Below are 19,843 nucleotides of genomic sequence, written 5' to 3'. Positions count from 1 at the left end.
AACCTGAGGTCGGCAAGAGCCTGAATCTTCCAGAGTCCAACATCCTGTTTACTGTCTCGCACCAACTCTCTGAGCCAAAGATGATCCAAGGAACTATAGCCAAAGCACCCACACAGCGTCTGAATATACAGAGAGAGCAGTGGCTTTTGAACGACAGTCTGAATGGAAAAGGAAACTTAAACATCATTCAAGATTTGGTGCGCAGGACGTTGAGGGGGGGAAGAAAATTTCTTTCCACTGTTGAGAACTGCAACATGTTAAACAGGAAAATGGGTGGCAATAGTCCCCTCTCAAAATGGGGTCAATAATTATTTTGGAAGAATAAATATCTGAACAGGAAAAAAGAGGGGAAGGGGCAGAAAGATGGGACACAGGAAGGCGCTGAAACTACATCCATGAAGGTCGCAGTCTTTGGCCCATTTATGCCCAGTCTGCCTCAATACAAATATCGTTGGGACTACTCTAGAGCAAATCGATTGTGGCCTAAATCCCACACACCAGAAGATAACTTATCTCTCACTGAGATAAACAGGAGTCTTACAAAAGATTGCAGGGATCTACTGTTCTAAAATTTGCCCCCAGCCTGCACAGCTTAGTAATTGATCCTTCTTCCTCACATGAGTTCAGTATCTTCATTTATGCTTCCAACACAAATATCATTTGTCCTCTTGACCCTGGACTAATGAATCACACCAGCTCTTTTCTTTTACAGCAACAGCGCATGCTGCTGATTATGTACAAACTTTCTGAGCGTCTAATCCAAGTTAAGAAAGTGTTTGCTTAACCCAAAGAGGACCTCCCTAAACCAGAGGTGGCCAAGCTTTCTCGGTCTGAGGGCCACACTGAGAGTTGGCCAACCATTTGGAGGCCACTTGCCAGACACCGGTGCAGCCAAAGTATACTCAAGTCACTCACGCATGTACACACGCTCAACACGTTCAGATCTCACACATACATACCACAAATGCATTGCACACACACAAACCACAGTTTCACACATTCAGGTGGACAGGCACACAGAGTCCACTTCCTCTTCTGACAATCAGCAAAGGAATGGGGTGGGTGGGTGTCCACCCAACAACAATTTTTGTCCCGTTCCCACCCCCCACCCGTGGCTGTGTTAGGAGATATTTATTGCACTGCCATGGGGTGCAAAAAATGGAGAGAAAAGCCCTCTTCAAAAAATGCCTCTTCTCCCTCTGGCATCCCACCATTGTAAGAAAAACTCAGGAAACAGAAGGAAGTGCTCCGAGAGGCTCAGGAAGCAAAGGGAAACGAGACACTACTTTTCCAAGGTGAGAGGAGCTCAATCTGCAGGTTGGATCCGGCCTGCAGGCTCGCCACCCCTGCCTTGAACTACAGGTCATAATTCTGCAAAGTTATTAAAAGCAATTGCTCCAAATACCCCTTTACCTTCCCTGTGCATCCCAGGGAAGGACAACATGTGGACCTCATATGGCTCCTGACCACAGACTCATCTGCTACAGATTTTGGGGGCTTCAGAGGTTCCTAACTATTTTTCTTCCATGGATAGCAGAAATGATGGATCTCTCTGTGGTGGCACCCCATGTGTAGAACCTGTTTTAGGGCAGGAGCTGTCTTACCCCTGATTTTTATAAGCTGCTCTGGGAGTCTTCTGGGCTAAAGGGTGGTGTATATCTGCTTCAAACAAAAATAAAATAAAATAATGGATGTTGGCATTTTGGGGAGATAAAGTTGTTATACCTGATTGGAGGAAAACTACTCTTGACATTTAGCAGTAATAGTAACTGGAGAGTCCCATTAGACTTTTTGTGTGGAAAGGAAAATGAAGGGACTTGAGATGTCTGGGATCAAAGATTGGGAAAACATTGCCAAGCAGATCAAGGAACAGCTGGATACCATCCCGGAGTGAACACTCTGAATAATCTTTATACAGACGTACCTTGGAAGTCGAACGGAATCCATTCCAGAAGTCCGTTCAACTTCCAAAACGTTCGACTTCCAAGGCGCCACTTCTGATTGGCTGCAGGAAGCTCCTGCAGCCAATGGGAAGCTGCGGTAGCCCCGCTGAACATTCGGTTTCCAAAAGAATGTTCGAAAACCGGAACAATCACTTCCAGTTTTCGATCGTTCGGGAGCCAAAACGTTCAGCAACTAAGCTGTTTGAATTCCAAGGTACAACTGTATACATAATTGACAGATAGAGAATCTGAAGTCCTCTTTACCTTTTACCTTCCTATGCACAGGAAGCTGATGGATGAAATAACCTGTGTGTGAGAGAGGGGAAAGGAAGATCTCCCAGGGTGGGAGGCTGGGAGAAGAAAGGGAAGCTCTCCGGTGAGAGCTGGGAGGGTTCATCCACTTCTGTGTGAGACAGAAGCTTTGTGTTGGTGGAAGAAGATTGGAAGAAATTTAAAGACTACCGTATTTTTCGCTCTATAAGACGCACCAGACCATAAGACGCACCTAGTTTCTGGAGGAGGAAAACAAGAAAAAAATATTCTGAATCCCAGAAGCCAGAACAGCAAGAGGGATTGCTGCGCAGTGAAAGCAGCGATCCCTCTTGCTGTTCTGGCTCCTGGGATAGTTGTGCAGCCTGCATTCGCTCCATAAGACGCACACACATTTCCCCTTACTTTTTAGGAGGGAAAAAGTGAGTCATACAGCAAAAAATACGGTATTTGAAGAAATATTGTAAAATTAATGAATGTTAAAATGATGTTGCATTGATATGAAATGGCTTTAGCAATAAGGTTAAAAAGAGTATGGAAAAAATGGACGGATAATCAGATGAAAATACGAAGTTATAATATGCTAAGATATAGAATTATGATAAAAATAAAGAGAGAAAGGATTTGCTGAATCAACTATGTGAACTGGAATACAAAAAAGGGAGGTGTGAGGAGGTCAGGAAACAAGTAAACAAAATGTAAGATATGAAAAGATTGATTTGTTTTTAATTGTTTTTATGTTTCATGTATTCTGTATTTTTCCTTTGTATTTTGTACCTTTTTTATTTTTTATTTTTATTTTTTTTCTCATTCTGTAATTAATAAATATCATTTAAAAAAGAGAAAGAGCTTTGTGTTTTTTCTTTTCTCTTTCTTTGGTTTTTTTTCTTTTTCTTTTTACTTAGATTTGATTGTTTTTTATTTTATTATATGAAGAAAAGTTTCAAAAAAATTCTTTACAAAAAAAAAAAAACTTAGCAAAGGTCTCCCTAGGAATCTCAACTATATTGTCTCTTCAACATTACCATCTCTTTAATGTGCTGGATTTCTTGACTTGTTCTATTCCCAGACAAGCCTCTGACCACATAATTACCGCTTCTGCATTACAGGCTTACGTTGTAACTATGAAACTGTCATCCACAATTCATTGCGTGAACATAAAAAGTGCACCCCTGATGATTTGGGTACACACATCTAACACACTCTAAACCATACCAGATTTCAGAGTCATTTCAAAACACAAGTTTTAGAAACCAAATGCAGAAGTACAAAATGAACTTTGCAGCCTATCAAAAGGAAATAACACAATGGGGACTATGAGAGAGTGGGCAAACCCAGGGATATACTGAAGTTTAAACTAAGACCTCCAAGTTGCCACAATCATAAAGAAACTCTTGTTTTTTTAAGTTCCTAAACAATCATGCAACTTTTCACAGAAGTAGCTTATAATGTGTTCAGTGGGTCTTATTCCCAGGAAAGCCAGTTTAGGACTGCAGCCTAACTAACTTGTACAAAGCACTTCTATGTCACCTCTCAAAACCCTCTTCCATATTACCAAGAAAGGTGAACCCCAGGTCTGCAGCTTTGCAGTTTTTGCCTCGAGGAAACACAATACCGTAAGCTTCAGAGTTGGAAACTGGGGCTGAAATTCTCGGTTACTACCATGGTTTTAAATCTTCCACTAATGAATGCATAAGATTTCAGATGATGCCACAGTACGTGTGCATTTAATAGAGGAACAAAATACATACGCTGCAAATAAAAATAAACTTGTTTAAAACATTATCCCTCTTTGTTAATTCCAGGGATTGAAAAACAGCCAGCTCAGATGTTTTGTACTACAACAGGGCCTCCATTGTAACAAAAGGTTCCCCACTGCACAGAGCTGATTTCCACAAGATTGAAAGCAACTGAAACAGTGATAGGCTTATCCTTTCTGCTCCCCCTCACCTCTTTATTAACACCACAACTAAAAAAATAAATTTAGAAAAATACATGAAGCAGAACGCAAAATAGATATAGGAACTGCCTTACCCTGAGTCAGACCATTTGCACATCTAGTACTGTCTACACTGGCTGGCAGCAGGTCTCTAGAGTTTCAGATGGGACCAGGACAATCCCGGTCCTACCAGGAGATGTTATGGACTGAACCTGGGACCTTCTGCCTGCAGAGGAGATAGATGCTCTGCCACTGAGCTGCAGCCCTTCCACAACAGACATGTGTGAGATGAAAGGTTCGCAGCTGATGCCCACTTCAACCCAGAACTGCTCAAGATACATAAATCATCAGTATTAAAGTCTCACTAGGGTGTGAGCAAGGGGATCCTGTTGCCCCTTGGGTGGCAACAGGGGTTAAACAACAGAGCCTAGGACTTGCCGATCAGAAGGTTGAATCCCCGCGACGGGGTGAGCTCCCGTTGCTCGGTCCCTGCTCCTGCCAACCTAGCAGTTCAAAAGCACGTCAAAGTGCAAGTAGATAAATAGGTACCGCTCCGGCGGGAAGGTAAACAGCATTTCCATGCGCTGCTCTGGTTCGCCAGAAGCGGCTTAGTCATGCTGGCCACATGACCCGGAAGCTGTACGCTGGCTCCCTCGGCCATTTAAAGCGAGATGAGTGCCGCAACCCCAGAGTCGACCATGACTGGACCTAATGGTCAGGGGTCCCTTTACCTTTACCTAGGATGTGAGCATTCACCACCCATAAAGTTTGATCCCTTTTATTTTGAAGTTCCGTTAACCCACTGAGGATGCAGCTATCGTCAGAAAAATGAACATGCCCATCAGACAGAGATAGCACCCATCTCCTTATGCTTCTACTCCCACATCGGAAGTCCACTTTCTGCCTCAAATGTATTTCCAAGGTTGCTTATAAACCCTGGGCCTTGGCATCCTGCTTCACAACATGCATAAAACGGTTACACTTTATCACCCACCATTCACTGTGATTAATCACAACTTGTGCCTTCGTATTGTTCTGGAGAGAAAGCACTGGCAGCGCATGCCCTGCTGTCCGCAAGGGTATTCTGCTCTCCTTACGGCTCGAGGGACTGAATCAGGCTCTCTCAGTAACTGGCTGAACCAACCGCAGAGGGGTGAGGTCCTTCTGAGTTTGCTTTTGAAGTGATTACTAATATTTCTTGGAAGAGAACATGCATTATACTAGCCTATTCACTTGGCACCTTCCTCTGGTTTTGGATGTTCAGAGGCCAACGTAATTATTAGTTTCACTGTGAAACAGATGTTTAGAATCAGAGAGGGGCGGCTCTCCCTGGGGATAAGGCCAAGTGCTTCCCATAGACCTGACACTGTAAGCCACTACACACACAAAAATAAAAATAAAAGCGGAGAAGGGGGACCCTGTAGGATTTACCACCATTTTCCTTAATTCGGGGGCTGGCTGAGGACTGTTGCTGGTGGTGCTTACACTGACCCTGCAAACCAAGCGATCACATTTTGGCATTACTGCAACAGCTGGAAGGCTTTTCCATAGCAACCTAAGTAATAAATCAATCCTGAAGATAGTGTGGATTCAGACATCCTAATGCACCAGGAAGTAGATGGAGGTGTGTGCTTGCTTGTACGTCAAGGCTCTTAAGTTTCCTTGCAATGCACACTGTCTGAAGCCAAGTGCAAATAGTCTGAACTTCACCCGCCATATGGTTTACCCTCATTCCCAACTGGAAGTTTTCAGTACAGGCAACTTCCAATTTACGCGGGGGTTACGTTCCAAGGCACCGCATGTTTAAGTGAAATCACATATATCTGACGCACCACTGAAAATGCCTGCAACCCCCCCCCCAATTATTCCCTTTTTGTGACATTTTTGGCTCACTTCCGGGTTCGGTGTGCAGTCATGCACATACTGGATGTGCCAGCTATGGTTTTCCCAGTAGTGATGTATGGAAGTGAGAGCTGGACCATAAAGAAGGCTGATCGCCAAAGAATTGATGCTTTTGAATTATGGTGCTGGAGGAGACTCTTGAGAGTCCCATGGGCTGCAAGAAGATCAAACATGTCCATTCTTAAGGAAATCAGCCCTGAGTGCTCGCTGGAAGGACAGATCCTGAAGCTGAGAATCCAATACTTTAGCCACCTTATGAGAAGAGAAGACTCCCTGGAAAAGACCCTGATGTTGGGAAAGATGGAGGGCACAAGGAGAAGGGGACGACAGAGGACGAGATGGTTGGATAGTGTTCTCGAAGCTACCAGCATGAGTTTGACTAAACTGCGGGAGGCAGTGGAAGACAGAAGTGCCTGGCGTGCTCTGGTCCATGGGGTGACGAAGAGTCGGACACGACTAAACGACTAAACAACAACAACAACAAAAGAGCTCCTTCCTGTACGTGGATTGGCATTTGCCTGCATTCTTTCCTCTCTACCTCTTGTCTGTCCATCTCTCTCACGGTTGTTTCTCTACTGTCCATTTCAGATAGCAACATCCTTGCCCTCAGGGACTCTCAACGTGCCAACACAGCTCATACAGCACCATGTGCACTGGTGGCACAATAGAATATTATTTAGATTGGTGCAATCAACGGGGTTTGGGGTTTAATCGGAGACACCTGTCTTCAAACCCCTAACTCAGCTATGAAGCTCAACAGAGGATGGTGCTTTAGTTATTCTCAGGCTAGCCTGCCTCACAAGGCAATTGTGGGGATAAATGGGAAGGTGTGGGGAGTCACAAACCATGTATGCTGTCCTGTGTCCTTGGACAAAGGCCAGGATAAAGATAAATTCCTAAGTATGAAAAGGATAAATTCTTAAATAATGCTAAGTCTTCCAAGTTAACGGTGCTCAGACATGAGCTATGAAACGCATGCAATCCTACAATTTGCAACATGACCTAAAAGCTGGAGCTCTCAATTAAGATGAGAATACAGCCTGGCCTTTGGGTTCTTTTGATCCCTGCAAGGCAGAGGGTGGAACACTCCCTACTGTTTTTGAAGATTTAATAGAAAATAAAATCTGCTTTTCATATTAGAAGTCAGATCCCGGATGACATCAGAGACTTTAAAAGGTCTTGTTCTGATGCCTTCAAAGCTACTGCGCTTAGAGCAGAGTTATAATTAACGGGCCAACATCAGAGTGGACAGACAGACAACAAGGGGCATTTTTTCTTTGCTTTTTGAAGAATCCTGGGTTTCTTTTGTAAAGGGGGAAAAATGTTACAAGCTTGTAAAAAAACTTCTTCATTAATAAGAATTAGGAACTCTACCGTTGGCTCTTAGCCTAAAGCAACAGTATCCATTTTCCATGAAGTGATGACAGAACAGAAACAGCTTGAAAACGAATTAACATGGACCAAAAAGAAGAGAGGTAGGGGACACCCCACCCAGCCTTTCTTAAAGCCACAATTAAGACTTAATATAAAACAAGATTTATTTATAAGTGTTGAAACACTTACCACTATCATTTTTGTTTGCCTGATAAAACAACTCTTAGCTGGTCAACTGAGGGTTTTTTTGTCACTTGATTTCAGCTATCTGCAAGGATGATGATTATTTACATGCGGATAAAAACAGCGGCTCTAAAGCAAGAAGCATGCTCTTTTTTTTTAAGGTAATGTCCACATGTGCCATAATAGGCATCATTTCATAAGAGACATTCCTTAGAAGAGAAAATGCCTTCTTTAAGTTAGTGTTTGCCACCAGCAGTTTTCAATGAGTACATGTGAAATTGTATCTATCGGTCCAGCTTCTATCTGACTAATCAGGATTAGACACTGAATCGATTAAGAGATTGATTAAAAAACAGGCCACAATGTTCAGTCATCTGACTTATGTCTCTCTCTCTCTCTCTCTCTCTGGTGTGTGTGTGTGTGTGTATTCTCACACCTTTTTGCAACTCAGGGCTGAACTCCCAAGAGAAACTATTTGCACACTAAATGCAAGAACGGCTTTGTGAAAATCAACAGCAGGTGCAGGGGGGCTTATCTGGTCCCACTCTGGACCAACCCCAAAAGCTCCCTTTGGCCCAGTCCAATGAATAAGCTTGATCACACACACACACACACACACACACACACACACACACAACCCACACTCTCAGAAATACGGAGACAGAGCATTTCAGAGAGACAGAGGCAGCTCCCTCTCCTCTAATCACAGTAGTGTGATGGGAAAGAGAGCTTTCACAGAACAATCTTTTACACGATCCGCAAGGTTTTCTGAGTCTGCGCATTCCCCAGTCAAAGATGCTAGAAACTCCCCAAAACACCCTCTGCTGTCTTCCTTCAGGCTTGGGTAGAAAAGTACTCAAGAATAGGGAAGTTCTGCCCTCCTTGATTCCGTGTCCCCTCAGTACCTACTATTAGGAGACTGAGAACAGGAAGACAAAGGTTTCCAAGCACTCCTGAACTGCTCTATAATATGGAAGCAGCAGAAAGCTCACCAGATGTAGCTTTGCTGTTGCTTACAACTCTAGGACAAACATCACTGAATCACAGCATTGCAGCAGGGGATCTGGGGGGGGACGGGACCTGCGGGAGCCATCTATCTATCTATCTATCTATCTATCTATCTATCTATCTATTTGCAAGGCAAAGCACACAAAAACTTGGGGGGGGTGCATATGTCCCATACGCTAGAATCTTATACAGGCAAGAAAGCACTGTTTCAGACATAGACACTACAGCCAGCTGCCTCTGTATTCCTCTAGCGCTGAAGCCATCAGTGTAAGTGACATACAATCTTATGAACGCAAAAGCTTCAGCTCCGAGTCTTCAAAAAACGTTCTCAAATCCTAAACCCTTCTGGAAAGAGCAGCACACTGTTGCTTAAAAGAAGAAGTTAGAAGTGGGTAGAACATATTTCAGGGTCTATCAGTGGATCTGAGTAATTAGCAGGAGATAAGCAAGGACTCAAACGATCAGCCTTTTTTTAGCATCAACAAAAAGCTTTACTCCCCCTTCAAACTTTGGCTGCTGAGATGAAGAAAGTTGGTTGGGGTGAATTAAACTGTATGCGGAGCTGTGTGTAGCATGACTGTGAGCTCAGTTCTGGTACTGAGAACAAATTCCTGGGCTGTGCCTTAATCCTGCAAACTTGTCCCTACCCCATTATCTTACACATGGCTCCAGTTGGTAAGCTTTCGGGTTCTTAAATAAAAAATAAGTAGATTGTGAAAGTCTGGAATATACTCTCGTCTTTAAAGGAGAGTCAGAATAGGTTCGCTTTGACAGGTAAAAGTTGCCTTGCAGTGCTTGGTGGTCATCCAGCACACATGTGAATCCTAAAAATAGCTTCCTTGCCTGATGCAGATTTTATATGCATACTGGCCAGAACTCCAGATACTGAACCGCACCCACTAACATCCCAGCATATTTGACGCAGAACGATCCAGAGTGTGCAGCTGCTGATACAAGGGTCCCTTAAGAAACATCTGTTAACTTCCTGGCACCATTATCCAGAATTTCTTGTTTATAACTTTATACCCCCCGTTAGGGTGTATAAGAATAGCACAAAACCAGTATTACGAAATGCTAGGGAAGAGCTATAAATATGGACTTCATAGGCTTGTTTCGTTGTTGGAAACCTCTTTATATTATTATCACACGGAGAAGTAATTGCTGTTTTTAATTATATAATATTTAAATTAAAACTCCTGTGATCCTATCGGCTCATGTTTATTGGATATTTGATTTAAAACCTTAGCACATGGTACTATTATTATTTTTAGGAACACCTAGTGTGTGCAATGCTATACCAAATGTAAAGGGGGGTGGAACTAGTAATGACCAGTACTGTATGGTTGTTGTTGTTGTGGGTTTTTAAATTATTATTATTATTATTATAAAAAAGTATGTTTTCTGAATTTCCCAGATATAATCAGAATCTGTGTTGCAGCCCATTCACTGAAATGAACTTTGGAACTCACCACCTCAAGATAGGAGTGCGGCCTGGATCAGATGGCAAGTCTCACTTAGCACAGTGTGGACAGCGGGTCACAGGGATTAGCCACCGGAGAACAAATTTCAAACCCTCCCCCCCAGCTACCAAAGAGCAAGTCACATTCCCAGCAAAACCAGCCTCACAGGACCGTTCTGAGGATTGATGAGCTATATTAGAACATGCCCTCAGTTCTCTGGGATAAGCCAGAAAATAAACCCTAGTAACAGATTCAAAACACACCATGGGGTAAAGTGCACAGGTAACTTCACTTAAAAATTAAAAAAATGCCTTGTTAGGCATGAAGAACCACCTTGAGCACATGCTGCCTGGACTCTTGCCACATCTGTTGGGACCACTCCCATGCTACAAGACAGCAACATCCCCATTTGTATCCATAAGGATAAGAAATGAACATGGAAACTGCCAACACAGCTCCATCAGTAAGGCTTCAATAAGAACTACATGGGTTGCCCTGTTACACTATAGTTTAAATATCTGAACACTAACACTCTTTCACAAGACTCACAACATTCAAACCCTGTCACTTATTTGACATTCCACTTTCGGGGAACAATCTGGGTGCGTCTGGAAATCTCCCCTCAGTTTTGGATTTTGGTTCTGATGCATCTCTTAAGAACTTTTAAGATACGGACACCATGCCTTCTCTGCAACCTTGAGATGATCAGAAGCTTCAAGTAAAAATCACAGAGGCCGCACGTAGCTTGAAAGTTACAATGGTCCACTATGTTATAAGGGCCTGGGGGAAAGCCAGTCAATATGTGGCCACAAAGCATCAGAGAAGCTCTGTCAATGTAGGAAACTGTGTTTAAGACTTCCCAGAATGAAATGTGCTAAGTATTCTTAGCAAAATAAAACAATCATTATTATTATTTTTTTAAAAAAAGAACCCAATGGAAACAGTACAAGAGTGTGCTAGAAAACTGGCTTAAGAACAGGAAAAACACTAGTCATAGCTGGAAAGTTGTCAAATCTGGAAAGTCATAAGCATCCCAGAGGCCACTTTTGGGTCTTCGTGACAAAAACTCGATTCATTTGCAGATCGTTCAGGTGAGGTGAATAAGGTGACCTTTTGTCACTTGACAAAATAGGAAATGGAATTAGCAAGATACTTGTATTAAAGACGCACCTTTGAATCCAAGCAGTGCTGGACATTTAACTCAGGAGACAGCTGTCAAAGCTCTGCTCCTTGCCACATGTTCTAACCTCCCAGAGAGTAGGAATAGGAAGCTGGGTTGTATTAGATGAGTGGGTAATACTGGGAATGCAGTAATTGCAACCACATACAATCCATTCACACCTTCTGCATGAGAAATCATATCAAATTCTCAGCTTTAACTTAACCAAGTTAGGAGACCGCATGAGCTAAAGGACAATGGGACTGTTGAGAGCCATACCTAGGAGGAACATGGCGCTTATAAACTGCAAACTATCCAAGCCTTGCCATGAGTTTAACTGACCTGGCGTTGATGGTCTTTCCAGCATATTCAAATGATGGTAGATAAACGCTTGGCTGTCATGAACCGTATCCATATCGATCTCTTCTTCCTCCTGAGAGTTTGAGAACTGTGACAATGGGAAAACAAACAAAACTAAGAGTTAGGGAATGCTAAAGGATCTCTCTCTCTATATATATATCTCGCCTCTGAAGCATGAACCATTTTTACTATAGAAAATAATAAAAAAGCAAATACACATGAAAACACCACCACTGTATATTAACAGCCTGATCCTACCCAGGTTGAGGCACCCCTAGTTAGGCAGAATAAAAACCGAAGAGGAGCAGCTTATGGCATTTCTTAAGATGTGATTGCTAAAAAGAATGTAATGGACAATGGGCAGCCAGGCATGGGGTAGTCATTCACAACCAGCAGGTTCTGTTGGTTCCCCATCACTGTGATGCAGAGAGAACTGGATTAGCACCAAATGCCAGGGCTTACTGTATTTTTCGCTCCATAAGACGCACCTGACCTTAAGACGCACCTAGTTTTTAGAGGAGGAAAACAAGAAAAAAAAAATATTCTGAACGAAACAGTGGATGTATGATTTTTGTGGTTCATGCTGTGGCCACAGACATGATATATGATCTGATGGTGAGTTTGGGGTAGCCTAATGCAAAAATCCTGAGGATCAATGTGGATCCATGCTTTGTAACCACGTTTTTGCGCCATTGTGGCCCCACAAAACAGTGGATGTGTGATTTTTTTGGTGCAGGCTGTAGCCATGGACATGCTATGTGATCTGATGGTGAATTTGGGGTGACCCAGTGCAAAAATCCTGAGGATCCATGTGCTTTTACCCCCCCCTCCCAGGCAGCCTCCTTTATCGCTAGTGTCCTTTATCTCCCTCCTGATCGCTTGCCGATCAGCTAATCAGCAGCTTCGTTTCAACACCCCCTTCCCTCTTTCTAAAATAAGAAGCACAATCTGCTTTTCGCCCCTGGGCAATTCGGCTCCAGGGACCACACATTCGCTCCATAATACGCACAGACATTTCCCCTTACTTTTTAGGAGGAAAAAAGTGTGTCTTATGGAGCGAAAAATACGGCACTTTGTTGCTCTGTCCCTTTTGCAAAGCATATTCCAAAGGTATGGGATTCCTCAGCCACAGGGATGGGCTGGCAGTATCAGCAGGTGCTTAAGGGTGGAGCTGACTGGCTACTTCCGCCTTTCTCGCCTTTGCAGGGAGAGTCCCATCACGCCATGGAAGACTTTCGGTCACTGTCTCTCCAAGACACTCTTGGGCCCGAGGAAAGCGCAGTGTAATCTCTCCAACTGCCTATAATTCACTCACTCTTATTTTGAGTTTGACTTTGCTGTCTTCATTCTTCTCAAGTATCTGGCCTGGTTCTAGAGGGGACCCAAGAGGCGTGTCGGCCTTCCTCTTCAACCCCTGCTGATGAGGTAGGGGGATAACTGCTGCTTCCTTGGCAATGTGATCATCGTCCTAAAGAAGCAATTTTAAAAACCTGATTTAAAATCTTTACATCCGAAAGAGAAAAGAAAAAGATGTTATAATCACAGGCATAAACAGCAATAATTATAAACATAACATAAACAGCAATATAAACATAAACAGCAATAATTACCGTATTTTCCCGTCTATGACGCCCCCATGTATAAGACGCCCCCTATTTTGGGGGACTCAGATTTAAGAAAATGGGGGGGGGGAATGGCCTAGAGTATAAGACGCCCCCTAATTTTTGACATTATTTTTAAAGGGGAAAAACCTATTCTTATACGGTATTCTTCTGGGAACCCAAAAAAACATATCATATAGTATCCTTTGTCGTATCAGCAGCTGGTGTCGCTCCTGAGAATACAGGAACTCTCATTTCTTCTTATCAAATACAGTGAAAAAAGGCTGCTGCTCTCCAGACCTGCTATATAACCAATATGTTTTGAAACAATGGTTTATATTTGTTGCAGACCGAGGTTTGGGATATTAGATTCCTGCCTGAGCATGCATAAGGGTAGGTGGGATTGGGTGGGAGTATATTTTTAATGCTGCATTGTGACTTGAAAGTAGATAGGTTCAGGCTTGAATACCTTTGCACAATCCAACAAGTAGAATACCCTTTTTTGAGAGGCGAATTTTTCATCTGCCGTATGTAAAAATGTCAATTTAAAAGGCTACAGCCCCACTCCTTTAGGACAATCTCCATCACTCATCTATGAGGCAAAATTCACCCCACAAGCAGACACCACTGAAATCTGTGTCGCTGGCTGAGATTTCCCCCACCTAACAAAATAATATTACATATTTTAGGAGAGGCAGGCAAAATTAAACTCTGAGAAATATGAATGTGGAACTGCCTGTGGCTTCATGAATAAGTGGGGATGGGAGGAGGCATATACTACTTCAAGACAAATTTTCCCAGCAAGTGGAAGCAGATCAGATTTGCAGTACAAGGTCAAGGATAGAAGCATGAGACTAGGCTAGAGAGCAAGGCCTGAAAACTGGTTGCATTGTGTTACAACTCCACTACTGTGAGTCGTGGGGAGGCTGTGAAAGAATAAGGAAATTGCTTACAGTGCTTTGGAAGCCAACTATTTGACCCAGATTGTTTGGATTGTTAGGCAGTTCCGGACCACTTGTCCCTGCCTCAGGAATGATGGTAGGATTCAGCACAGCTTTCTTTTCTTTTAGGTTAAGGACCAGCCCAAGTTCTGGCAGCGGCAAGCAGGAAGGCCTGCTGAGGCCAAACAGCGTGAAGTACAGGTCGACAGCCCCACAGCGCAGCCTCCAGTCGTGGGATGTACCTATGGAGTAAGGAAAAAAGCAACCATCTTCTCACACTGTCTGTGTGCCTTTTGAAGCAGGTTGTACTGCAAACTGTAGGAAATGAAGCAATTCTTCCTGTACCTGCCGGCTGCTTTGCATCAACAGGAGCACAACCCCTAACAGAGACCAATAGGAGATGCCTCATCACTCCATAACAATAGCATGCATTCTGCTAGCAATTTTTAATCGCCACCACCACCATTTCAGCAAAGGCAAATTAAGTGTACCGTCATGCCTTCCAGTGGACCAACTTGGGATTTAAAAACTAGGTCAACTCCCAAATAAAGGGAATTGCACGGAACAGGATGACATAAATCTATATACATGGGCCTACAACAAAATGCAGCGCTTGTTCCAGCACAGTTAGTATCAGGGGAGAAAAGCCTGCCCTGCTGGAGAAGGATAAGCTTAGAAATATTATTAGCAACAACCTACGCCTTGCCAAATTCTATCCTGAGCCAGCTGCTTGTGTTCCATAGTACAAATAGCCATTTATAACTCTGAAGTTGTTAAATCAAGCTGGACCAAGCAACAGTTTCACCACCTGGCTATTCCACAGCTATTCTACAGAAAATGCAGTGCATTAAGTCGACAGTATCTTTTCCCCCTCCTCAGCAGAGAAGGGTAATGTTTGCTCCCCAAAAATCCCAAATCACCTTTGTGCAAGAGACAGGCTTTTCTAAAAACACACCAGCAGCCAGCACTCATCTTAGGCCATTTTTTCCCCAGCCACCAAGAAAATAAGATGTTGGACTAGGTGGGCCTTTGCTCTGAACCAGTATGGCTCTTCCGAGCTCCTGACATTCAGCCTATCCAATGCCAAAGCCTTGTCCCAGATGTTCTCTAAGCTCCCCAAAACTCAAAAACAGTCACAAGCGTTAGTCAAAAAACAAAAACCCAATGCAAGAGAGTTTGCTGGACTGACACCTCTTTAAGTATTTTTATGTCATAGAACGGGGTCTCTTTTATGTATAAGATTGTCAGTAACACAATAAGCACAATATGGTACTCCCATTGAAACAAAAAAGCCTAGTTTCTACTGCGTTCTCATTCCAAATACAGCATTGCCATTAATCTTGATAAATGTTTTAGTTCCTATACACAGATGACTTTAATGAGAAACAGTTTTAACAAGTCATAACTGAGTAGAAATCCGAATTATTACACTGGCAACTGAGGACCACACCTGTGGTCCACAACAGCTTATGCCAGGACAACAAATGCGTTAATCTTTAAGGTGTCACAAGACAAAATGATGCTTTTCTTGTAGGCAGGCAGAGTTGCAGTGCACACCGTCACTGCAGTGCACCACCATCAACATCCAGTCACTGCCACTAAAGACTCACCAGCGAGCCTCTTCGCCACTTCCTTGAGCCTCCAGTCCCAGTCTCTCTGCACCAGCCTGAAATGCAGCTGTGCTCCCAAAGGGAGCACAAACAGTGAGACTAGCAGCGAAGTCCTCAGCTTGCAGACAGCAAGGCAGGCAGCTGAGGTAGAACTGGACTGCCCTGGAGCTTACGCTTTCCCTGAACCCAATTCCACTGTGAGCACAACAACTAAGCCACACAGTCGGGCTGCTTTGCCACACTATCCTCTATGCCACCTCAAGCTGCCCAGAACAACTAACTGGTTTTTTCGCCAGCACGACAGACAGCCTGCATTTGAACATGCCCATTAGGGCTGGGCGATATCAGGTTTTCAACATTGTGATATATCACCGGCTAAACATCACAATATACTGATGTGTCATGATGTCTGAAATAAGGATGGAGCTATGTAGAGACATTGACTGGCTTCACGGTTTTTCAAGAATTGTGTTTTTTGCTGGTGCATGTTCTTGTGATTTGTTGCCCCCTGCATGAGGCAGCGGAGAGCTGAGCTGGCAGAGTTAACAGGGACTGAAGGAATCAAGAGATACACAGTGGGCTGGCTTCATGGCTTTCCCCACATTGTGATTTTTGCATAGCGCGTGCAAACACACACACACATCATGATTTGTGATCTATTGCCAGGTCAAAAATTATGAAATTGACATAATGATATTGACTTCAAACTGGTTTTGGAAAATATATTGATATATCGCCCAGCCCTAATGCCCACAATGCCAAACAAAGGCAGTCATATTCACACACACACACACACACACACACACACACACACACACACACACTTGAGCTGTTTTAGAATAAATGGTGGTTTTTTTTTAAAGATCTGTTAGGACATATGTTCTCTGTCATAACTGGCTTGTGTTTTTAAAGGGTAATTAAGAGAGAAGGACTATATCCCCCAAACGGCCTATAAATAATTTTCTAAATGAAATAAACAAAATAAAATCTCCAGTTGGTAATGGATGCCTAATCAGTTTGCGAGCTTCAATGAAAATCACAAACAATGGTGCTGAGTCTTAAGTCACAGATAACTAGGCAAACGGAAGGTCGCACAATTTGCCAGTGAACAGCAGCTGCACCCCACAAGCTGATCTCTTTACTGCATGAGGAGCTAAAATGGGACAGATTTTGGTCATCTGAAAGCACGTGACTCCAGTAAGTTTACAGAGTAGGCGATTTCCAGAAAGGAAAAAGATGCTAAGTAGCAAACAAAGCAAAAGGCACATGTCTCAAAGAAAACTGAGCAAATAGGAAAATTACAAGACAAGATTCCCATGGATACAACTGTCACAAGGGCCCACAGCATATGATACTCAGGGTTGCCTACGGAGATGCAGACCCCTTTGCCCTGATAAGACTTTTTGGAATAGCTGGGAAAACACAATGAAACAAAAGCCCAGCTGTTCATGTCATCCAAACTTGAACAAGTCTTACAGGAGATAAGAAACTAGGGATTTCCCCACCCCACCCCCATTTTATTTCACAAATTACGTCATCACTAAATATACATTGGTTTCTACAGCACCTGGAAAATAACAAAATTTTACTAAAGGATTAAGTTGTTCATTTGCAAAGGCAGTTTTCTATCTGAAGAAGTGTGCATGCACACAAAAGCTTATACCCAGAACAAACTTAGTTGGTCTCTAAGGTGCTACTGGACATTTTTTTTATTTCGACTGCGTCAGACCAACACAGCTACCTACCTGAATCTAGAAACTAGCACTGTTATCTTAACTTAAAGACTGATCAGTGAAGATCTGAACTGTTACTGAAACGAATATTAATTATTTTTTAAAAAATCAAACTTAAGTATAGTTGAATATCATCTCTCATTTTAAAAAGGTTTGGAATTCTTTATCTTTAGCTTTCTAGAGTCTGGCATTTCACTCTTTCTCTCCAAAAAGCAACAAAAACATTTGTTCTCCTTTATGGGCTTATAGGCATCAGCAAGTTTCAAATCATTAAACCTGAATGGGTGGTTTACCCTAAGAAATATTCTTACTGGCACTCTTGAGATTTTGTAATTGCTCTTTACAGAAAGTACATTTTGAGTAGAGCATTCACATGATTTGCACAGAGATTTATGCCGTTAACACTCCCCCCCCCCAAAAAAAATAGAGAAGGGAACATATCTCCTATTATGACTCCTTTTGTTACAACAAGGTCAATGAGTTAAATACTAGCTTTGTACACTCAATTCTCTCGAGGAAAAGAAAAGGGAACATGAACTCCCCGGTGGGTAGATGTAAACTGTTTACTTCCTGAGTATGACATCTGGTTAAATCTTTCCAAAAAATTAAGTAAGGCGGATCCCATTCCCCCCCAGGTTGCTTCAGCCCCTAGTGGAGCTGAAAGCTTCCAGGCTCTAAAAATAATGATGCATAGAGAGCACACAGCCATTAATGTCCCCTAGAAGAATACAAATAAAAGTTTGTATGTAAGCACTGTAAGCAACATGCCAGATTTTGAAGACAGTGCTGGATAAGGCTGATCTGCTAAACGAAAACAGATTAATAGCAATTGGATGTTGATTCTTGGGTATCTTCCCCCGCCCCCCATGAAGGAATAAGCATTGGGTTGGGAACGTGTAGAACCTTTGGAAAAGGCACGTGAATATTCTGCTCAATGACTTTCCCCTGCAAAATTCACACAGATTTAAAGAACTAACAAACGTAAGGTTTTCCTGTATGGCCCAATTCAGATATAACAATGAATCACAGTTTGTTATAAGCAGGAGCATTGGTACCGAACATCAGCTACACAAGACAAACTAGCAACCAGGTACTAGGGCAGGTGGGATGCGGGTGGCGCTGTGGGTTAAACCACAGAGCCTAGGACTTGCCAATCAGAAGGTCGGCGGTTCGAATCCCCGCAATGGGGTGAACTCCCGTTGCTCGGTCCCTGCTCCTGCCAACCTAGAAGTTCGAAAGCACGTCAAAGTGCAAGTAGATAAATAGGTACTGCTTCGGCGGGAAGGTAAACAGTGTTTCCATGTGCTGCTCTGGTTCGCCAGAAGCAGCTTAGTCATGCTGGCCACATGACCCGGAAGCTGTACGCCGGCCAATAAAGCATGATGAGCGCCACAACCCCAGAGTCGGTCACGACTGGACCTAATGGTCAGGGCTCCCTTTACCTTACTGGGGCAGGTTTCCTGTTAATGTATACAGCATTTGGGTTGATCTAGTCCTGACCAAAACGAAAGCCTGGACGTTAGGGAAATGCTCCCAATCAAATGCAAAATACAAAGAATTTCAAGTTGCATGCCTTCACCTGCAATCCAGTGCAATATGTCTTGAAGGCATGCAGGATATAGCAACCATGATCGAAACTGCATAGGTTTGGCTTTGGGGCGTGTCTGGATGGAAAACTGCTTGGGAATCATGTATGCTGCCTTGAGAACTATGTAAGAAAGGTAGGATATAAATGAAGAATTAATTAAATAACCCCTTCTCTAATCAGGGCGACTTATTTTTAAGCAAACATGCATACAGCCAGGCTGATTTGTGTTGTTAGAATTTTTTTAAAAAAATAAGTAGCAAGACTAATAATAAATAAATTATAATAGTAATAATAATATTTAACCTGAATTCATAAGTTTCCAGAGCTGATCCACCAGCGCTTCATTGCACAAAGGAGATTCCATGTTCTTGGTAAAGGGAGGGTTCTTTGTCAACATGTTCAATATCTTATGTCTAAAAAAAAAGGACAACAGTCAGCTCCTAACCCATATACAATCTGGCCTCCCAGTTATTAGGCTTTGCATCTTCGCCAATCTTTTTTTGGCTCCATAGTTTTACATCAGGATTACAAGGGTTGAACGTAAACTCAAAACATGTCCCCTGGTGCTCGCCTCATCGCAGGAAATCAAGATCAATCTTACACAGGGTTCTAAAAATGTATCAAACAGCCATTTTTGTGAAAAGGCCCGGGGGCAGTAACAGTCAGTGGAAATAGCAGGAAAAGAAACCGAGAGGGGGAGACCTGAAAAGAGGCTGCAGTGTTCAAAGTTGCTACTATCTAGGTCACCAGGGGAACTGACTTGTACTGGCAA

At 42.9% G+C, this 19,843-nt stretch overlaps 1 protein-coding gene and 1 long non-coding RNA gene across 2 annotated transcripts in view; one reads left to right on the top strand and one right to left on the bottom strand.

The window, feature by feature from the left end:
* TAF2 (TATA-box binding protein associated factor 2) overlaps positions 1 to 19,843 on the bottom strand; it is a 61,571-nt gene that overhangs the window by 2,418 nt on the left and 39,310 nt on the right. The window contains exons 22-25 of the mRNA XM_083749013.1: positions 19,375 to 19,484; positions 14,153 to 14,382; positions 12,914 to 13,066; positions 11,581 to 11,686 (exon numbers count right to left, since the gene is read on the bottom strand). Of these exons, the coding sequence (XP_083605139.1) occupies positions 11,581 to 11,686; positions 12,914 to 13,066; positions 14,153 to 14,382; positions 19,375 to 19,484 (599 nt within the window). The remainder of the gene's footprint in view (positions 1 to 11,580; positions 11,687 to 12,913; positions 13,067 to 14,152; positions 14,383 to 19,374; positions 19,485 to 19,843) is intronic.
* On the top strand, positions 14,393 to 17,893 carry LOC310849362. The gene is made up of 2 exons (XR_014566898.1): positions 14,393 to 15,028; positions 15,901 to 17,893. It is a non-coding gene; the product is annotated as an uncharacterized lncRNA (long non-coding RNA).

Source organism: Podarcis gaigeae, assembly GCF_964106915.1.
Source record: "Podarcis gaigeae genome assembly, chromosome: 7".
Lineage (NCBI taxonomy): Eukaryota > Metazoa > Chordata > Lepidosauria > Squamata > Lacertidae > Podarcis > Podarcis gaigeae.
This window is presented reverse-complemented; position numbering and strand designations above follow the sequence as displayed.